Below are 17,236 nucleotides of genomic sequence, written 5' to 3' on the forward strand. Positions count from 1 at the left end.
TTAATGCTGGGTTGATTCTGCAGCCAAATGCTTTAGTTAATGGAGCTCTTATCCCACACCACTCCACTGAAAGTTGTGCAATAGCCATGAAATGAAGTGATGCTTGCATAGATCATTCTGAGTTGTGGATATAAGCCGAGGGATACAAAACTGTATTTACCATGATGATCCCCAAAACATTTATTTCTTTAGTAGGTTAAATTGGCATTTTCTATTATCTTAGCATCTTAAAGGAAAGAAAAACAAAGCAATATTAAAAGGCTCTCATACTTTTCTTGATTGTTTCCCAGGCTCCCCATGGGGGGGGGCCATTAAGTACTAATTGGCATCATGTAGCCATTGGGTGACATTTATTAGTCACTACTGAACACTTGATAGTGATCCTCTATTACTGCGATCACTACTTGTCAAAAGCATCTGAGTGCAAAGTTTTGTGGATTTTTGCATATGTAAAAATGCACTAGGTTACCCCCAGGAGTTGAATTTTCACTCTTGCTTTACCTACCAGCAAAGAATTCAGAAGTTCAACATTGTAATCTAGAATTAATATATGAATCAAGATTGCTTCAGATGTTCTTTCCTTCAGTTATTCACCCTGTGAAGTAATAGTTGTTGTAGTAGTAGTACTGTACGTATTCTGTACCATCTGAAAGACAGTGCAAGTATATTTTCATCATGCCATTTTAGAGATAAGGCTGGACTAGAACTGTCTAAGTGTCTCACATGTTAGCCTGCAATCTGAGGTGGTATAATTTGCTTAGTCTATTAAGACTCTGTCTCTGTTTCATGGATTGTTAAAGTAAAGTAGATCACTGTAAAGGGAGGCACCTTTGACTCTACCACCTTCATGTGTTTCTGCTCATGTTAGTAACATCATTTTCCTCATCCTGTGCATTATGATACTAATCACATAGCAGCATGTTTCTGATATTAGTAGTTTTCTTATTTTTTCACATTAGTGTAAGGTGAAAATGGATAATTGGTTGATAGATATGGGAGTTAGCAATAGCTAAAGATACGCTCATTCAGAAAGGTGCTAGCAACAGGAATAGTTCACAGGAATAAATGTTAAAATAGCCCAAGGAACTCCACCTGCCATCTTTAGAAAACAAATGAGAATTGAGGGAACTCTGTTTCAGAATGGTTGTGGTCATTGTGTTCTTCTTAGTCAAAAACTGCACTTCATATAAAGAATAGTGAGCAGCTAATACTTTCTGACTGCTAATTTTAGTCTAAGGTTCTATTTCTACTCTTCTTGGTTGCTTTTCTTTTAACAAATCATACTTTAGGATTGCAGTAGGAAATTTAGATTTAACCTCAAGCACCATGGTTTTGTCTCATCTCTATCCTAATGCAGTGCAGATGTTTAACTGCTGTATGTAAGTCAAGGCTTTATTGCAAAGGTTCTCCTTAATGGAAACCATATGCAGGATTGACTATAGGCAACTCTGAGAGCAGGAAGCTCAAAATCATACAGGAAGGTATTCAAAATACCTGAGATTCTTGTTTTTGCAGGACACCATCCAGATGTTATACATAGTGCAGCTGTTATTTCTATTTTTAGGGAAGTGGAGGGGGGAATGAGGAGTAATTACATTCTTAAGATAATAAACAATGTGTAGACTGACATAAAGAAAAAATATTAATATTACTGAGGCTTACCATAAACTTTTGATTATCACATTTGCAATCACTATGCGGTCTGCACAACGTAAGACTCCAAGCCCATTTCAGCCTTCTATCTGTGGTCTCCAGTCTGAATTCCAGATTATCAAGAATTGCCATTTATATGTTTTCTCTTTTGAGTCTGCTGCATATTTCTTTCCCTTCCACAGATGTTCTACAACATTCACACAGATATGCCAGCTTAAGTAATGTTCTATTCTTCCACTTCAGTCATTATACCTCTGGCTTTCCCTTTTAGTGAAATGCATTTAATGTTTCAACATGTGTGTTCTGTTTCGGCCAGCTGCTGGCCTGCTGTGACCCAACGAGTTTGCACTATGTGGGATGCTAGGATTCACTCCTTTTCCCTTTTCCTTCTTTCCAATTTCCTGTCTATGATCAACCCTGGTTCTGTTTCAGAACCATAATGCTATAAGGTTCAGGGCTAGTGTTCTGCATTAATTCACTGCTGGAGACAATGGTTGGGGTTTTACTCAGAATTAGAGCTGGGTGATGTTAGGTTTTCAACATCGCCATATATCACCAGCCAGACATTGTGGTTTGGTGATAAACAGTGGTGATGAAAGAAGCTGCATTGGTCGCAGCTGACAAGGCGCAGGATGAAACTGCCTTACCTCTCAACGCAGCAGCTGAGGCACTTATCAATATATCACCCAGGACTACTCAGAATAGATCCATTTAAAGTAACAAGTTAGTCATGTTCATTAATTTCTATGGTTCTACCCTGAGTATGACTAATGTTGAATACAACCCAGTACTTTGTTTTTATTGCAACTGACATTTCACTAGGTTTCCTCATTTGACATAAAAGAGGTGATTCCTGTGCTGTCTCCGTTCTGTAATTCATCAGGATGTACCTACTTCACTGAATTGTTTATAGATCTGGGGTAATCTATTCTTTAAAATATTTATGTGGATGCTTACCCAATTGAAATAATAGGCACAGCAGCTAAACTGTTGTATATAGGAGGTACGTAGTTCAGTATGCAGTTCAGTAAGTGATTATTACACTAAGCTGTAATAACTCCTTTATCATATTTTTACTACCACCAATGGCTGGTTAAAGCTAGTGTGTCTGCAGGTTCACTCATTAATATGCATTTAATCAGAGCCAAGGTATAAATATAAGACATGGCAGGGTTTCTTACTTGTAGAGCAGCTCCTCCAAATACTCTTCTGCTTTAAGATCTGTCTTCAGAGGTATTGTGTGTTGCCTTTTTTCATTAGGGCATTTGCTCTTCACAACTTCAATAGAGGATCTCCTTTTTAGAACTGTGTGAATGACCTATTTATTAGACCCAACTGTTTCTGCAGAGTGTGCTGAATCTTTTTTACTATTATTTATTATTTTGGATGCATTTTGTTGCAAATCACTACGGGGAAAGTGTTGTTTAAAATAAACAAAATGAAAGAAACAAAAACACTAATGTTCATCACCACATAGGCAAATTATTATTATTATTAACAACATTTGTATACCACCCTATACCTGCAGGTCTCACAAGATAAAATCACAAAATACTAGTAATCTAGTCCTGGACCAGGGTTGGGAAAATGTGTGTTCTTCCAAATGCTGTTGGACTATACCTCCCATAATCCCTGACAACTGGCTCTCTCGGCTGAAGCTGACAAAATTTGGGAGACTCTGGAGGGCCACAAATTTCTCTATCCCTGTCTTAGAGAAGAGTCACCATAGTTTGAATATCTAGCCAAAGTATCATGTTATATATAGTTATATTATTTTCAAATATTTAAAACTAAAGACACAAAAGCTGCTGTGGATATATCTTTTCTAGATTGCATTACACCGCAAATTTTAAACATTACTTTTATTTGTATACCTATTATGCCTCCAGACATAAGCACACTTTAGAACTTGCATCCAGCCTTGCTTAAAGCAAGACAAGATTTATTACAGAATGATTTTCATACTGAGTGGATGCTTTTTGCTAGAGTTCAGGCGATGTTCCTCAATAAGAAAAACTTGCTTTGGCATTTCCTGCTCCTGATACTATCCAGACATATCTGAGCCAATAATGTTGAGATGTTTGCAAGAGAATAAATACTGGCAGATGTTCCTTGTTAGGCAGCAATTTACTGTGGATTTTACAGTAAAATGTGTGTTTCAAGGCAATGATTTACAGAAATGACTACTGTTGTGTTAGAAAAAATTACATGACTGAAAACCTGAGTTTATTTCATAAACCCAAAGAGTCACATTCTTACTACTTCTCTTCCAGGCCTCTTAAAAATTGCGCCCCTCCCCCCAAGCTGAAGGCAGCACAAGGAAGCTTAGTTACTAAAAGGAAAAATAACAAGTAGCCACACATCCCCCCAAATGGAAGGCATTATTCCTTTTCATTTTGTCTAGTCCCCAAATTCTTTCTGAAGGCAGTCAAAAACGTATTTCCATACTTTTAAAATGCAATCTGTATTTATTAGTAATTATGATAAAAGCTCATATTTTACCACACAGACTCCATTGGGGATATGAGCAGCAACAACAAAAATGGTAAATGCAGCAAGTATTATTTCCTCCAATCTGCCTTGAAATCCAGTTGTTGCTGTGTAGATCACAAGAGCCAATGGAGCAATAAGCCAATGAAGCAATTCAGATCTTGTGTTGGCTATCTGGCACATTATTAATATGCACTGTTGAAATAAAAGTCAGGTTAAGTGGTAAAGGAAACACCAGTTTCACTTGCAGTTCTCGAAAAGGCAAGGAAAAGTAGGACAGCACCAAGATTGAGATTTGCCATATATCATTTGCTTTTGCTGCTTTATTGACCAGGGTCATCAAAGCACTTCAGAGAAATGTGGTTCTCCAGAGGATAAAAATACAACTGAGAGAGACTGCTTTCATCTCTAACCCAATCAGTCATAATCTCTGCTGATTGGTTTTTTATGTAACTATTTATCTGTGTCATGAATGCCCCAAATTCTTTCCCAAAAGGCAACAATTGCAGTAAAATCGGAAGCTTTATTAGAAGCAATATTGCAGGCATGATAGAGCAGCTAGCCAAGTATTAAGGTCAATGTTTCTCCTTGGTGGATAAAGTCTTGGAATATATAGAAAGAAATGTAGCTTCTGGGTCATGTGTCATGTCCACACATAATAGACCAAACTCCATGAAAAGCCCCACGCTTGTGCATGCAAACCAATCACTCCTTCTTTGCTCCTACTCTCGCAAAAGTGGAATTAGCTATCAGGAGGCCTTGGCTTTTCATTACATCTGAACTATGGATAGTGGTTTGTTGCATCCTAAAAAGTAATTATTGCTAGCTGACCTTCAAACATGGCTTGTTGTTTCTTTTATTTCTGTTTTTATTGTTGCTTAGAGGCACCTCAGTGCAAAAATGCAAGTAATTAATTAATTGCTCGGTACAGGAGGACAGGCATTAAGGGTGGAATGACAGAGTTTTACATTACTTGGAAACAATTTTAAGGCAACAAGTTCTCCTCTCCCCAAATACCTGGGAAGAGGGATACATTTTACCAGTGCTTCCCTTGGCCCAATTTCTGTACCCATGCAGTAACAGTCATTGGCATTCTCAAACACATCAGGATTTGAGACTGCCTGGTTACCCATGTGCATTGCGTTTCCTAGAGGAAATTAATGGCAATCAATTTGGCAAACTAAATTAATGCTCCTTTGTGATAATGACACTCACCAGCTTGTTTACACTAATGATTTCTTTGGGACTGATCTTAACAGATAGATATTTTGCGTGGAATACGTGGAAAAGCTTCCTTGGAAAAGCAAATTATCACTGCTGTACAAGTCAAGTGATAGCGGAAGAAGCCAAAGCAACACACATTAGTATCACAATTATTAACAGAGATTTATTTGGGTCAAATTTTATGCTTGCATAGATAACAGAAGCTAATTTCCTTCAGTCTTGTCTAACCATTCTACCTCATTAACATATTTTCTGTAAAGAAGAATTTCAATGAGGACAGTAGCATTTATCTAAAGTTCCTTTAAATGCTACGTGATTAGGAGAACAGTTTGGCTATTGGCTGATGTATACATTCCATTTTCTAATAAAGATGTCCATTATTTTTATGTTTCTAAGTGAAACAATTGAGCCAACATTTCACAATCTACAAGAAGTGAACAAGAAACAATGCCACACACACAGTATCAACACTACCAAATATAACATTTTTTGTAGAAATATGGAATAAAACACCTTTTTTAAAAAACAAAAACAAAAGTAGGTGTATTCAAAGTGAAGCAACAAATTATCAGAAGTTCTAACTAAAAGGGTTTAAGATGTGATTCTATAGTTGATATTGCAGATCATCCTGAGGACTGTTCCTTTTTGCTCTCACTAATTAAGGATTTCCCAAACTTGGGGCTCCAGCTGTTTTGGGGCTATAATTCCCATCATTTATTTATTTATTTATATTTAATTTCTATGCCGCCCTATACTCGAAGGTCTCAGGGCAGTTCTCATAAAATATCAAATACATAAAATCAAAACAAAATGCAACAACCCAATAAAAAAAAACCCCAAAGAGCCAGCATTTTTAAAAAGGGTATAGGATGCAGATCAAGTCAGGCAAAGGCATGGTTGAAAAGGAACATTTTTGCCTGGCGCCTAAAGGTGTATAGTGAATGCGCCAGGCGGATTTCCCTGGGGAGAGCATTCCACAGACGGGGAGCCACTGCAGAGAAGGCCTGTCCTTGTGCTGCCATCCTCTGGACCTCTCGTGGAGGAGGCACACGAAAAAGGGCCTCAGAAGATGATCTCAGGGTCCGGGTAGGTTCATATGGAAAGAGGTGGTCCTTGAGGCATTGTGGTCCTGAGGCATTTAAGGCTTTATAGGTCGAAACCAGCACTTTGAATTGGGCCCGGAAACTAATTGGTAGCCAGTGCAGGCGGACCAGGATCTGTGTAATATGCTGAAACCATCTTGCTCCAGTGAGCAACCCAGCCAGTGAATTCTGCACCAGCTGAAGTTTCCGAATCCCATCATCCCGGACCACTGGTCCTGCTAGCTAGATATTTTGACTGTTTCTGCCCTATCCCTAGTTTTTCTTCTGGAACTGCTATCCCTTTCTTCTGCAAATAAAAAACTCATGTCAAACGGTTTTATCATCACAAATTATTGGTGCTTAAGTATATCCATTTGCTATATACTGTACGTCTTAAATTAAGAAAGACTATACGGAAACGATGCAATAAATTATCAAATTATCTCAAATTGTTTTATGTTTTCATAATACTACATGCTATACAGTGGTGCCCCGCAAGACGAATGCCTCACAAGATGGAAAAGCCGCTAGACGAAAGGGTTTTCCGTTTTTGAGCTGCTTCGCAAGACAATTTTCCCTATGGGCTTGCTTTGCAAGACGAAAACGTCTTGCGAGTGTTCCGATTTCCCCCCGCTTTCCCCCCCTTTTTCTAAGCCGCTAATAGCCTTTTAGCCGCTAATCCGCTAAGCCTTTAATAGCCGCTAAACCGCTAATAGCCGCTAAACCGCTAATAGCGCTAATCTGCTAAGCCGCTAATAGGGTTGCTTCGCAAGACAAAAAAACCGCTAGACGAAGAGACTCGCGGAACAGATTAATTTCGTCTTGCGAGGCACCACTGTATTTATTTTATTTGATCCTCAGAAAGAGTATTATATTCAAGAATTTGGACAAAAACAGAGGGTGCCTTCAGACTGTCATTATTTTGAATTTTAGGTTTGCACAAAGTGGATTAAAACACTCTGTTGCCTTGGCACAACAAATGCACTTTTTAAAAAAAGGGTGTGGGTTTTTTTGGTGTTTGGAAAGTGACAGGAAAATGTATTGAAAAGTGTGGGATAAACAAATAATGGGAAGATGTGTAAAAAAATCCACAAGCAAATCAGCATGAATGCAAGGTCTCGTCATGCAACTGCCTATAAGCAAATCTAACAAATACTCAATGAAAACTGGACATAATCTAGGTTTTTAAATCTTCTGCAAGCAATTCGTGCTGAATGATCAAGAAACAGGTCATCTGAAGGAGCTGGCAGAACTGACATTAGACAAAATATATTCAAATGTTACACCTTCCACTCTTCAAATGCAGCTCAGTCCTGAAATGGGTTTTCTTAATCTGTTTTGTGGGACTTTGTTTCAAATAAGTAACAACACACCAATACAACTCCCTAGTCTTACATCTGTTCAGGCTGATCTTGCTGGGTCTCAAATAAATCATTCACACTTTCCTCCATTCCTTTTGAGGTTGTAAGAAGTGTATCAGATTCTCAGCAAGGAGCAGCTAGTGTTTAAGCTGTGCTTCAAAACATATTCATGAATAGTGATCACTAGATATTATTGTGAAATCAACTTCATGTTATTTTCCAATGATTCTTGCTTGATTGCATGTGTAAAGTTTCATTATAAAGAGCATATTGTTTAATGCATGCAATAGAATCATACATCCTCTCAATCAGCCAGTGAATCAGGCCCTGAGCAGGACATGTTTCTGCTGGTAGGAAGCCTGGACCCAACTTAGTGAAATCTACTATGAGCACACTTACTTTGAATAATATTAATACTGTAATATTAAACTCATTTCCTCTGTCACCTGTAAGGAAACAAGAAGTACCTTTGGTAACCGAGAGATCATGGGAAGGAGCCACGGAGGGGGTTAAAATGGGGAGAACAATTTCAAGTAGGTATTTCCTCTTGGAGTGAAACAGCACTGAGCTTTCCTCCCAGTTCTTAATTACCTGTAAAAGTTCTAATAAAATGTCAGCATTGAACTGGAGCCGTAGGGTTGACTTTCCCACATGGAACAATTATTGTTGCACCTTATTTAATTCAGCATTAATGGACAGAGAAAGGAAAGCCCCAAAGCCTCCTTCAGATAGTAACCAGGAAGTTCCTTCTGAACTTGATTAGGCCCTTCATAGAACACATGACCTGCTTTGTGTAAATTTTTCTGGAAGCTTCACCAGATGTGGATGTGAATGGCTAAACTCCAAAATCAAGGCCATCTTGGAGGAGGTCATTAAAACAGTGATATATTGTATTGGCTTTAATTAATAAATGAGTGTTTAAAATATAACACTCTAGTGTGAGCATGCGCTCAAGATTTTCTTCTGCTACAGAGGCACCTTGTATACTCAGAAGGGCCAGTACACATGCAAGGCTTCCATACGTTCAAGACTTGGCCCAGCTGCTACCCTCTTAAGGACTGTCCCAACACACTTTCTTGCTGTGTGCATTTATGTCCACCTGCAGTTCTGGAAATGCATTGGGCCTTCTTCTGTGGAGCTTTGGACTGCATTCCATCTCTCAGTCTGTGTTTCTTAATATGTTCACAGTAGATTCAGGAGAAATTTATTTTTATTGCCATTTGCTTTGTTTCAAAATGTGATGCAAAGAAAGACATGTACATGGATTAAATAGCCTTTTACTTTAAAAGTACTTGGCTTTAACCCAACTCAAAGTACCTGAATGAAACTGGTTTATCTGTTAGAAAATCGAACACATATAGCCTCATGAAAGTCTATTGAGCTAGGCACCTTGTAACATATACTTTTTTTTATTAAATATGTAAAAAGATAACGCAAGTCAAGTTATTCACATATTCAGAGACCAAAAAAAGTCTACTCTATCATGCGACAATTGGTGGGTAACGTAAAATGATTGATACATCTGAATAAGACTTTTTGCATCTATTAAGTCATTACTTATCTATTTATAATTAACAATACATATGTTTACATTCCTTTCAGTTTACATTTAATATATAACCAAAGCTTTATGGTGTGCTATTTAGTAAAAGTAATTACAAATGCATATTAAAACCATAACGGAATAACAGGGTTACTCACCACGGTGGGGGTTGTCCTCTTTCCCTTTCCAGAGTCTCTCACTCCCCTCAGCACAACTGAGCAGATCAGGCTCCTATATATATTTGTGTACATTATAAATGACTATCCTCCTGCCTCCTAGGCCAGCCACTTTCTGTCTCCTAACAAAAAAGTGGCAGAGTGAAACTGCCCCACAGGTCGATTATACAAAAACAACAGAAGAAAATCAGACACAGTCCACCCCCCTCCCTTTCACACACACATACACACATAGAAGCTAAGTGACAGGACTAGGGGGCAAAGAGGCTTTGATGGGAACTCTCAGGGAACAAAGAAACCCAGAAAAGCCCAGAAAGCACTTCAAAAGGAAGTGATCTGAAAATTTGCTCAAGAGGAAAAATGAAACGGATACAACTGCATTTGTGACAATGACTGGGTGCTTAAAGGCTGGTTCAGGAAACTTGGAACTGCCCAATCTTCCCTTTGACCACAATGGGCATTTTGGAAACAGCAAAACTAGAATCTTGGGAGACAGCAAGACTAGAAGTAATAATACAATTGTGGGCACTGTAAAACAGAATATGCATCCCCCCCCCCTATTCTGCATCATGATAGCATACTACATCCTTCTGAAAGTAACTGTTCTTTTATTGTTTTATGTATAAAGCCTTTAAGTGAAACCAAATCACTTTGAACAATTAAGAATGGGTAGGGTTAAAGGGGGGGGGGCACGTCGATTTTCATGGTGATAAAGTTGAAAGGGATGGGGGGCCAAGCTGTGTAAATATTTCCAATATGAAGAGATTGATTACAGCTCTGTTGAGCTAAAGGGGTTAAGCTAAGGAGATGCAAACATTTCTTCGAAGGTTTAACTGTATTATACATGCTGCCTGAGTTGAATGACTACATATGAGCCACTTTACTGCAAAAAAGGAGCAATTTAAAGATGTGAGAGCTTCTTGCTTGAATCAATGAAAAGGTAAAGATAAAGGTAAATGAACCCTGGATGGTTAAGTCCAGTCAAAGGCGACTATGGGGTGCGGCGCTCATCTTCTGGAGTTCATAAGGCTACATGGACACCTTCAGTATTTGTAGCCTGCAGGTTGATATTCCATTAGATTTCTGTTGCTGTACTTGCCTAGCCAAATAACCAGTCAAATATCAAACTGAGGATGAGGAATGAAGCAGCAAGGGAAAAACCCCCACAAATAAATAAAACAAATAAACCTACAACTGGACTAAGAAAATGTGCAATTTAAGTTTAGGAAATAAGGAATGTTTTAATACATGGTTTGCTATTTTTCTACTACAAAATGTCACCATCTAACTGCAAGATAAATAAAGGTAATATTAAAACCTGTGGCAATGAAACAATTCTGTAAACTAACACTTTGTTCCTGCATTCTGCCAATGCTTTCAGGAGTTGCAGACCACAGAACCATTCCTGTTTTGCATCTCGGGGTAGGCTAAGCCTGAAAAATGGCACTAGCATCTGTATGGAAAACAGGTGCTCAATGAACAATACATTTCAAAGAAGACTATAAAGACTTCAGAGGAAAAACCATGTACAATTGTGCTGGTAAATGTTTTGGCATGTCCAATCCTACAATTAAAAAAAAAAAATTCCCCCCAATTTCATGTACACACGAGTAAGAGGAAAGTGGTTGATTCACATAATTGCCATTTCCAACAGTGGAAGTTTGTAGCCAAGTGAAATCTGCAGGTGCAGCTACAGTGGTGAAAGTTTCACGAATGCTTGAACCAACAAGACACTGAATATGGAATTGGGGGGAAAGAACATTTACAGTAGCAAGGAAAGTGTCACAGAGCTCTCAGTGTAAGAATTAGGCAGGCATGTATGCATATTCCAAAATAAAACATATACTGTGTAGATTTCTAACATGCTTTGGTGTACAACATCAGGAGGGTTACAGTTCTGCTTTTTAAAAATTAAAAAAGGGAAAAAGTTGCTCACTTGTGTGTTGTGATAAAAGACAGGGACCAGTATAATTTGAGTGTGGTTTCAATAGTTTCCTCTCCTTTGCACAGTCTGACCAAATTTATGCCCTGTTAAAGGCCAAAATTACCACGAAATTGGAGAAATCGAACAGAACAGTACTTTTTGTCATAAGAGATGCCCATATAAATAGTTTTGAACAAATTACAAATGTATCATACTTAAGACAAAAGGAAAAAAAATAAATATATATTTTATATATATATATATTTTTAAAAGCTGAACAAATCTCAAGCAGCCAAATATTTGAAGTTGCATTGGTAGAAAATGGGGACAGAGCCCGGAGACCTTCTCAGGTGCATATCCTGAAAGGAGACTTCTGCAAACACATGTTGACAAAGGATGGGTACAGAATGCAGCTGCTGGCTGACACTCACTATGGTACATTTATGTTAATGGCAGACTGAGAGTGATTGGTTTCAAGTCTGAGGCCACACACGTTCCATTCTTCAGAAGATAAGTTCCCACACAAAATTAAAAAGTAGCAAATGTGCCAGGCTTTTTCAGTACTCTTCCTGCTGCTGGGGCTGTTCATGAACCTGGTCCTCAGCTTCATGTTCATCTGTGTGGCTCTCCTGTGTGTTTAACATGGGGGAAAAAATTACAACCATTGAATGAGTGTGTGTGAAGCCTCAGCCAAGTCAACAATATACTGAAAATACCCCGCCTTGTCTGCTAAAAATGGTGGCTATTAATGTATATTTAAATGAACCAAAGGATTATTAAAACCAGAAAATATCAGCATCATTCAATTATTGATTTAATGCAAACCCCAGGACTATGTATGGGAAAGAAGATAATTTCTAAAGTTTCAATAGCCTTTAAAATCCAAATATGTAGCTGTGGAGAAGGTTACAGTGCTGAGGCACAGTGGCTGAACCAGAAATCTACACCTTTATTTCATTAAATGCAAGTTAATGTGTTGCCAACATTCAAACCCTACCTGCCCCACACCTTGAATGGGCTCAAATCTCAAATAACAAATCTGATTGCTTATATGGCATCCCCCTACTGGTTGCACTATCTGAGAAAGGCCAGATCACATAACCATCAAAAAAGATTATCAGCTTCTTTTTTAAAATAGCGCTAAAGGAACAGCCCAGAGGGATAACAAACAACTTCATATAGATGGAGATGTTGTGGATTAAACCAGATCCTTCTGCATGCAAAGATTGTGCTCAATCATTATGCAATAACCTTTTCTCCAATCCAGATAGATGAATCAGAAGTGTGTTTTTAAAAAGAAAAAAAATAATTGATAATGTTTTTTCATTGATGTGGTACATCTGCAGAATATGAATAGGCATGAGATGCTATTTAAACAACCACCACCACCAATACATACACACAATGGAACATTTTCATTTAAGTGAATGCATTTTTCCAAATTGGCAGTACTTGTTTTTGAAGCTTAAGAGAACTGAGGGTTGTATACAGAGACAAAATTATATCCTTGTAAAAGATTTAAAGCACTTTATCCAACGAAAAATCCACTTCCTGCTTGTGGCATTTCAGACCATTTACATTTGGGTATTTAGCTCAAAGACTGGCATGCTTGCAACTAGGAGAAGAATATGCAAAGTTAAAGAACACCTTTGTACTGCCCCTCACTAGGGTAAAGATACTTCAGGCATAGGCAAACTCGGCCCTCCAGATGTTTTGGGACTACAACTCCCATCATCCATGACCACTGGTCCTGTTAGCTAGGGATGATGGGAGTTGTAGTCCCAAAAACATCTGGAGGGCTGAGTTTGCCTATGCCTGAGATAGTTTTACACAGGTTTCAATAAAGAAGAACCTGGGTTGTGGTGCACATGGGTGAACCTTGCTCTGGAACTCAAGTAAAACACAAGTAGTAATATTACAGGATGCACAGAGCCGGATTTAGGTTTGATGAGGCCCTAAGCTACTAAAGGTAATGGGGCCCTTTATATGTCCAGCTGTCCTTTGTCAACAACAAATTGTCGCTGTTTCTTGTGTTGAATAAATGCTATATGGTAATTTATGGACCTAATAGGTCTCTAAAGCCATTTGCACACAACAAATGTGCAAATAACAATTTGTGGGGCCCAACATAGGAGCCTACACAACACAACACACTACTGATGTATGTAGGTTTTATTTTATTTGTTTTTTATCTTATATTTTGGAAATGTATATCCAGTTTTTTTCCCTTTAAAATTTTTTTGGGCCCCCAAGAGTGTGGGGCCCTAAGCTATAGCTTGTTTAGCTTATATGTAAATCTAGCACTGGATGCACCATTCCTCTGCCAATACACATGCAGAAGGCTCTTAGAATAAATGGGTGGTCTGGGCACAGCTCTCTTATCCCAATCAGATCTTCCCTTCCATCCAGCTTCCACTTAGCACAAGCTATTACGGATATGAAAGGAACTCACAGAAGACCAACAGGACAAATGGAGGCCTGTACACAGGCAGGAAGATTTGCTGGGTGAGGTAGAAACACAGAGCTCTGCTGAATCTATAGAAAGTCTTCAGACATGGGTGCTGCGCCCTTTTGTGTTCTAGACATCTAACCATCTATCTGTTAATCACATTTACATTATATTTGCTAGCCAAAAGAGGCTTCGAGAACTGCTCTGTCTCAGGCTGCACCTGTACATTTTCATGACTTGTGAATGCAATCTGCTTATCATCTCCAGACACACACGCAGTTAAGAACAGGAGGTAGACTGCACAGAAAGAGGGACACGGCAAAATGCTGCTTTACTTGCTTAACATAGCTAAACGAAGCTGTCTTCTTTAACTAGATGTGCTACTGTTTTAAGGATCATTGGAATCAATGAATCCACTTCCACAGCAGATTGAAGGAATTAAGGTATAAAGCAGAAGCTTACAGTCAAAGTGTTTGGAATACACCCAGAATGTTCCTGGAAAGGAGTCATCTCTGTAATACTAGCACAAGATGTTGACACCTCTCCAAGCTCTTGATACCAGAGGGTCAGTTTGCACAGTATTTTCCTGGTCACTTTACCCCTAATTATTCTTGAACATGCTTGTGCTTGCTGAAGGATGGATAGACTGCTGCATTGCACAGATATGAGCACACTCAGTTAATGATTTCCATGAACATGGTACCCCTCTGATGACAGGTATAAGTCCAGAGTATATCTAGTGGCTCGTGAGTACTTCCCCGCCCCATACAAGGCTTACCCAGCAATGGTAGGCAGGCACATAAAAAGTGGACAGGGAAATGTGGCAGTGGACGCATGAGTGGCTCACATCTTCTACACTCCTCATGTAATGAAAAATGCAAGTGATTGCCTTGGACTTACGTGTTCTTCTGAAGCATACAGAACTTCCATTAGCCGCTGGACAAGGTCATTATTTTCCTGCCCATGTTCTTGACAGAGAAGCTCGATCTCCCTTAGCTTTCCAAAATAGAAATCCCTTTCCTTCTCCACACCTTCAAGTGCAAGTTTTAATGAATGTACCTGCAAAAACACAGCAGTTCTTAACACTGGATATGCTGCATTTGTCAGTCTGCACAATTGTTAGGGACACTGCATACTTACATACCATAAACACAAATACAGTAGAATTGAATTTATACTCTTACACTCTGAAAAACAAGTGTCTATCTCCCAATTAATCACCAGTACCCTCAAGAACCATTTAAGACAGTGTTTAAACTAGTGCTATATGCACTTGTAAGTATTTTCTTTCACAACTGATATTCCAGGCAAGGAAATATGAACTTCTAGAGGGTCAACATGGACATAAATGTGAGTAAGGAAGGAAAGAAGCAAGACATATTGTTTCCCTTTTCCCATTAAGGCATTTTTCTGTGACAGCTGGGCTAGAGCTGGACAACTCTGCTGCACTTGCCAAGTTTGATGCTGTTAGAACTCATTTAGCAGCACAAAGCTATCAGGAAAGACACACTGTCATCACCTTGTTTGGAAACCTAGGAAATGTCACTAAAACACTCAGGCAAATGGTAGCTTCCCATTTGGTGACTTAAGCACGTTACCTGTTCGCTGAGCTGTATGACTTGTGTCTCCAAATCTTTATCAGATTTGGATGCTGAGCTGCTTGGTGGTGTCTTTTTTGCTGATGATGGACGAGACGGTGTAGAGCCCGGTTTTGAAGCAGGACTGGATTTGGCAGCACCTGGGGGAAATAAAAACACATTAAGATGTTTTGGAAATGCTACTTGTGACCTTTACTGCAGAATTGATTTTCATTCAATGTTTACCATTTTAATTGGAAAATGTTTAATGTATTTGACAGAATTGCCCAAATTGTTCAAAGTGGTCTGTTTTCTAGCAGCCATCAAACTTGCAGTTTATTTAACTTCATAACTGAGAAAACAAAGTAACTGCTTCATGTATGTTTTGAATCTGTACATATGATTCAGCAGACCAACACAATGCTGCACAATTGAAAACAATTGAGAGAAAAAACCCAAAAACCTTCCTGGTACATTTACATTGGGTGCCTCTTAAACACAAACCTTTTCCTTAATCTAAGAAAGAAAGAAAGAAAGAAAGAAAGAAAGAAAGAAAGAAAGAAAGAATTTGGGCCATCTCTGTGATGGACTCAATGCGGTTCACACATGCAAGTTTTCTGCAGTATCCACAAGATGTCTTCCTCATAAAAATATTTCCCCATATGAGCCTGTATTTACTATTTATGTGGGTTTTAAATGATAATAGTAATACTGGCTCTTCTGAACAAATGCCAAACCTGTGTTAGCGTTTGGCTTACTGTATTTTCTGAACGAAGTCTCATGGTTAAACTCTTTTCTCACTTACAATAAATGGTAGCCAAGGTTAGTTCTTACTAAGGTTAAGGTTAGTTCTTAGGAAAACACCTACCTCCTATCAATAAAACTATTTCCTCAAAATATTCTTTGACCAGTATATCAGATCATTAGCCACTTCCAACTTTGACTCATTCAGATGCACGAGTCATTCCTTATAATTTTGTTCACATCACAAATGATGTTCCCAACAGTTCTACACTCTTTTCATAAGCAGCAATTTATTTTTTGCCCTAAAGTGATACATAAACTGGATATAACAAGTTTCAAGCATATTACAAAACTCACTGTCATTATATTACTACATGTCCTAAAAGCATAATTACTTCACTTTCATTAGGATTAAAAAGATTTTCCCCTGCAGCACCTATTTTTTCTTGTTGCAAAAACAAATTATTAGAGTAATACTAAAAATCCCAAATAGAACTCATTCAGGTTGCCTGAATTCCTATGGCTTCATACCTTTTATAGATCAGACTGACCAGATATATATACAGTGGTGCCCCGCAAGACAAACGCCTCGCGAGACGAAAAACTCGCAAGACAAAAGGTTTTTTCGTTTTCGAGTTGCTTCGCAAGACGAATTTCCCTATGGGCTTGCTTCGCAAAACGATGCTTGCCCCCGCACCCCGGACCTCTTTTGAAGCAAGGGGCGGCGGGGAGAAGATCGCTTCTCCCCGTTGCCAGCCCCGCAATCTCCGGGGACAGAGGGGAAGGCGCGCGCCTTCCTCTCTGTCCCCAGACCCCTTTTGAACCAAGGGGCGGCAACGGGGAGAAGCAATCTTCTCCCCTCCGCCCCTTGCTTCAAAAGAGGGGACAGGGGGGAAGGCGCTCCCCGCTGCCCCTTCCCTTGCTTTAAAACAGGTCCCCTCTGTCCCCGGACGGTCTCCATAGGAACGCATTGATTGATTTTCAATGCATTCCTATGGGAAACCGTGCTTCGC

General features: G+C 38.9%; 1 protein-coding gene across 5 annotated transcripts in view; it reads right to left on the reverse strand.

Moving 5' to 3' along the window:
• Positions 1–10,086: 10,086 nt before the first annotated feature.
• The window catches only part of MAPRE2 (microtubule associated protein RP/EB family member 2), a 91,149-nt gene continuing 83,999 nt past the window's right edge, over positions 10,087–17,236 (reverse strand). For all 5 annotated transcript variants that reach the window (XM_083518325.1, XM_083518327.1, XM_083518326.1 and 2 more), the window contains 3 exons: positions 15,501–15,640; positions 14,803–14,961; positions 10,087–12,082 (listed from right to left, as the gene is read on the reverse strand). In XM_083518325.1, the coding sequence (XP_083374451.1) occupies positions 12,011–12,082; positions 14,803–14,961; positions 15,501–15,640 (371 nt within the window). In that variant the 3' untranslated portion in view covers positions 10,087–12,010. The remainder of the gene's footprint in view (positions 12,083–14,802; positions 14,962–15,500; positions 15,641–17,236) is intronic.

The sequence above is a fragment of the Podarcis liolepis genome (assembly GCF_965112155.1).
Source record: "Podarcis liolepis genome assembly, chromosome: 8".
In the NCBI taxonomy this organism is placed as follows: domain Eukaryota; kingdom Metazoa; phylum Chordata; class Lepidosauria; order Squamata; family Lacertidae; genus Podarcis; species Podarcis liolepis.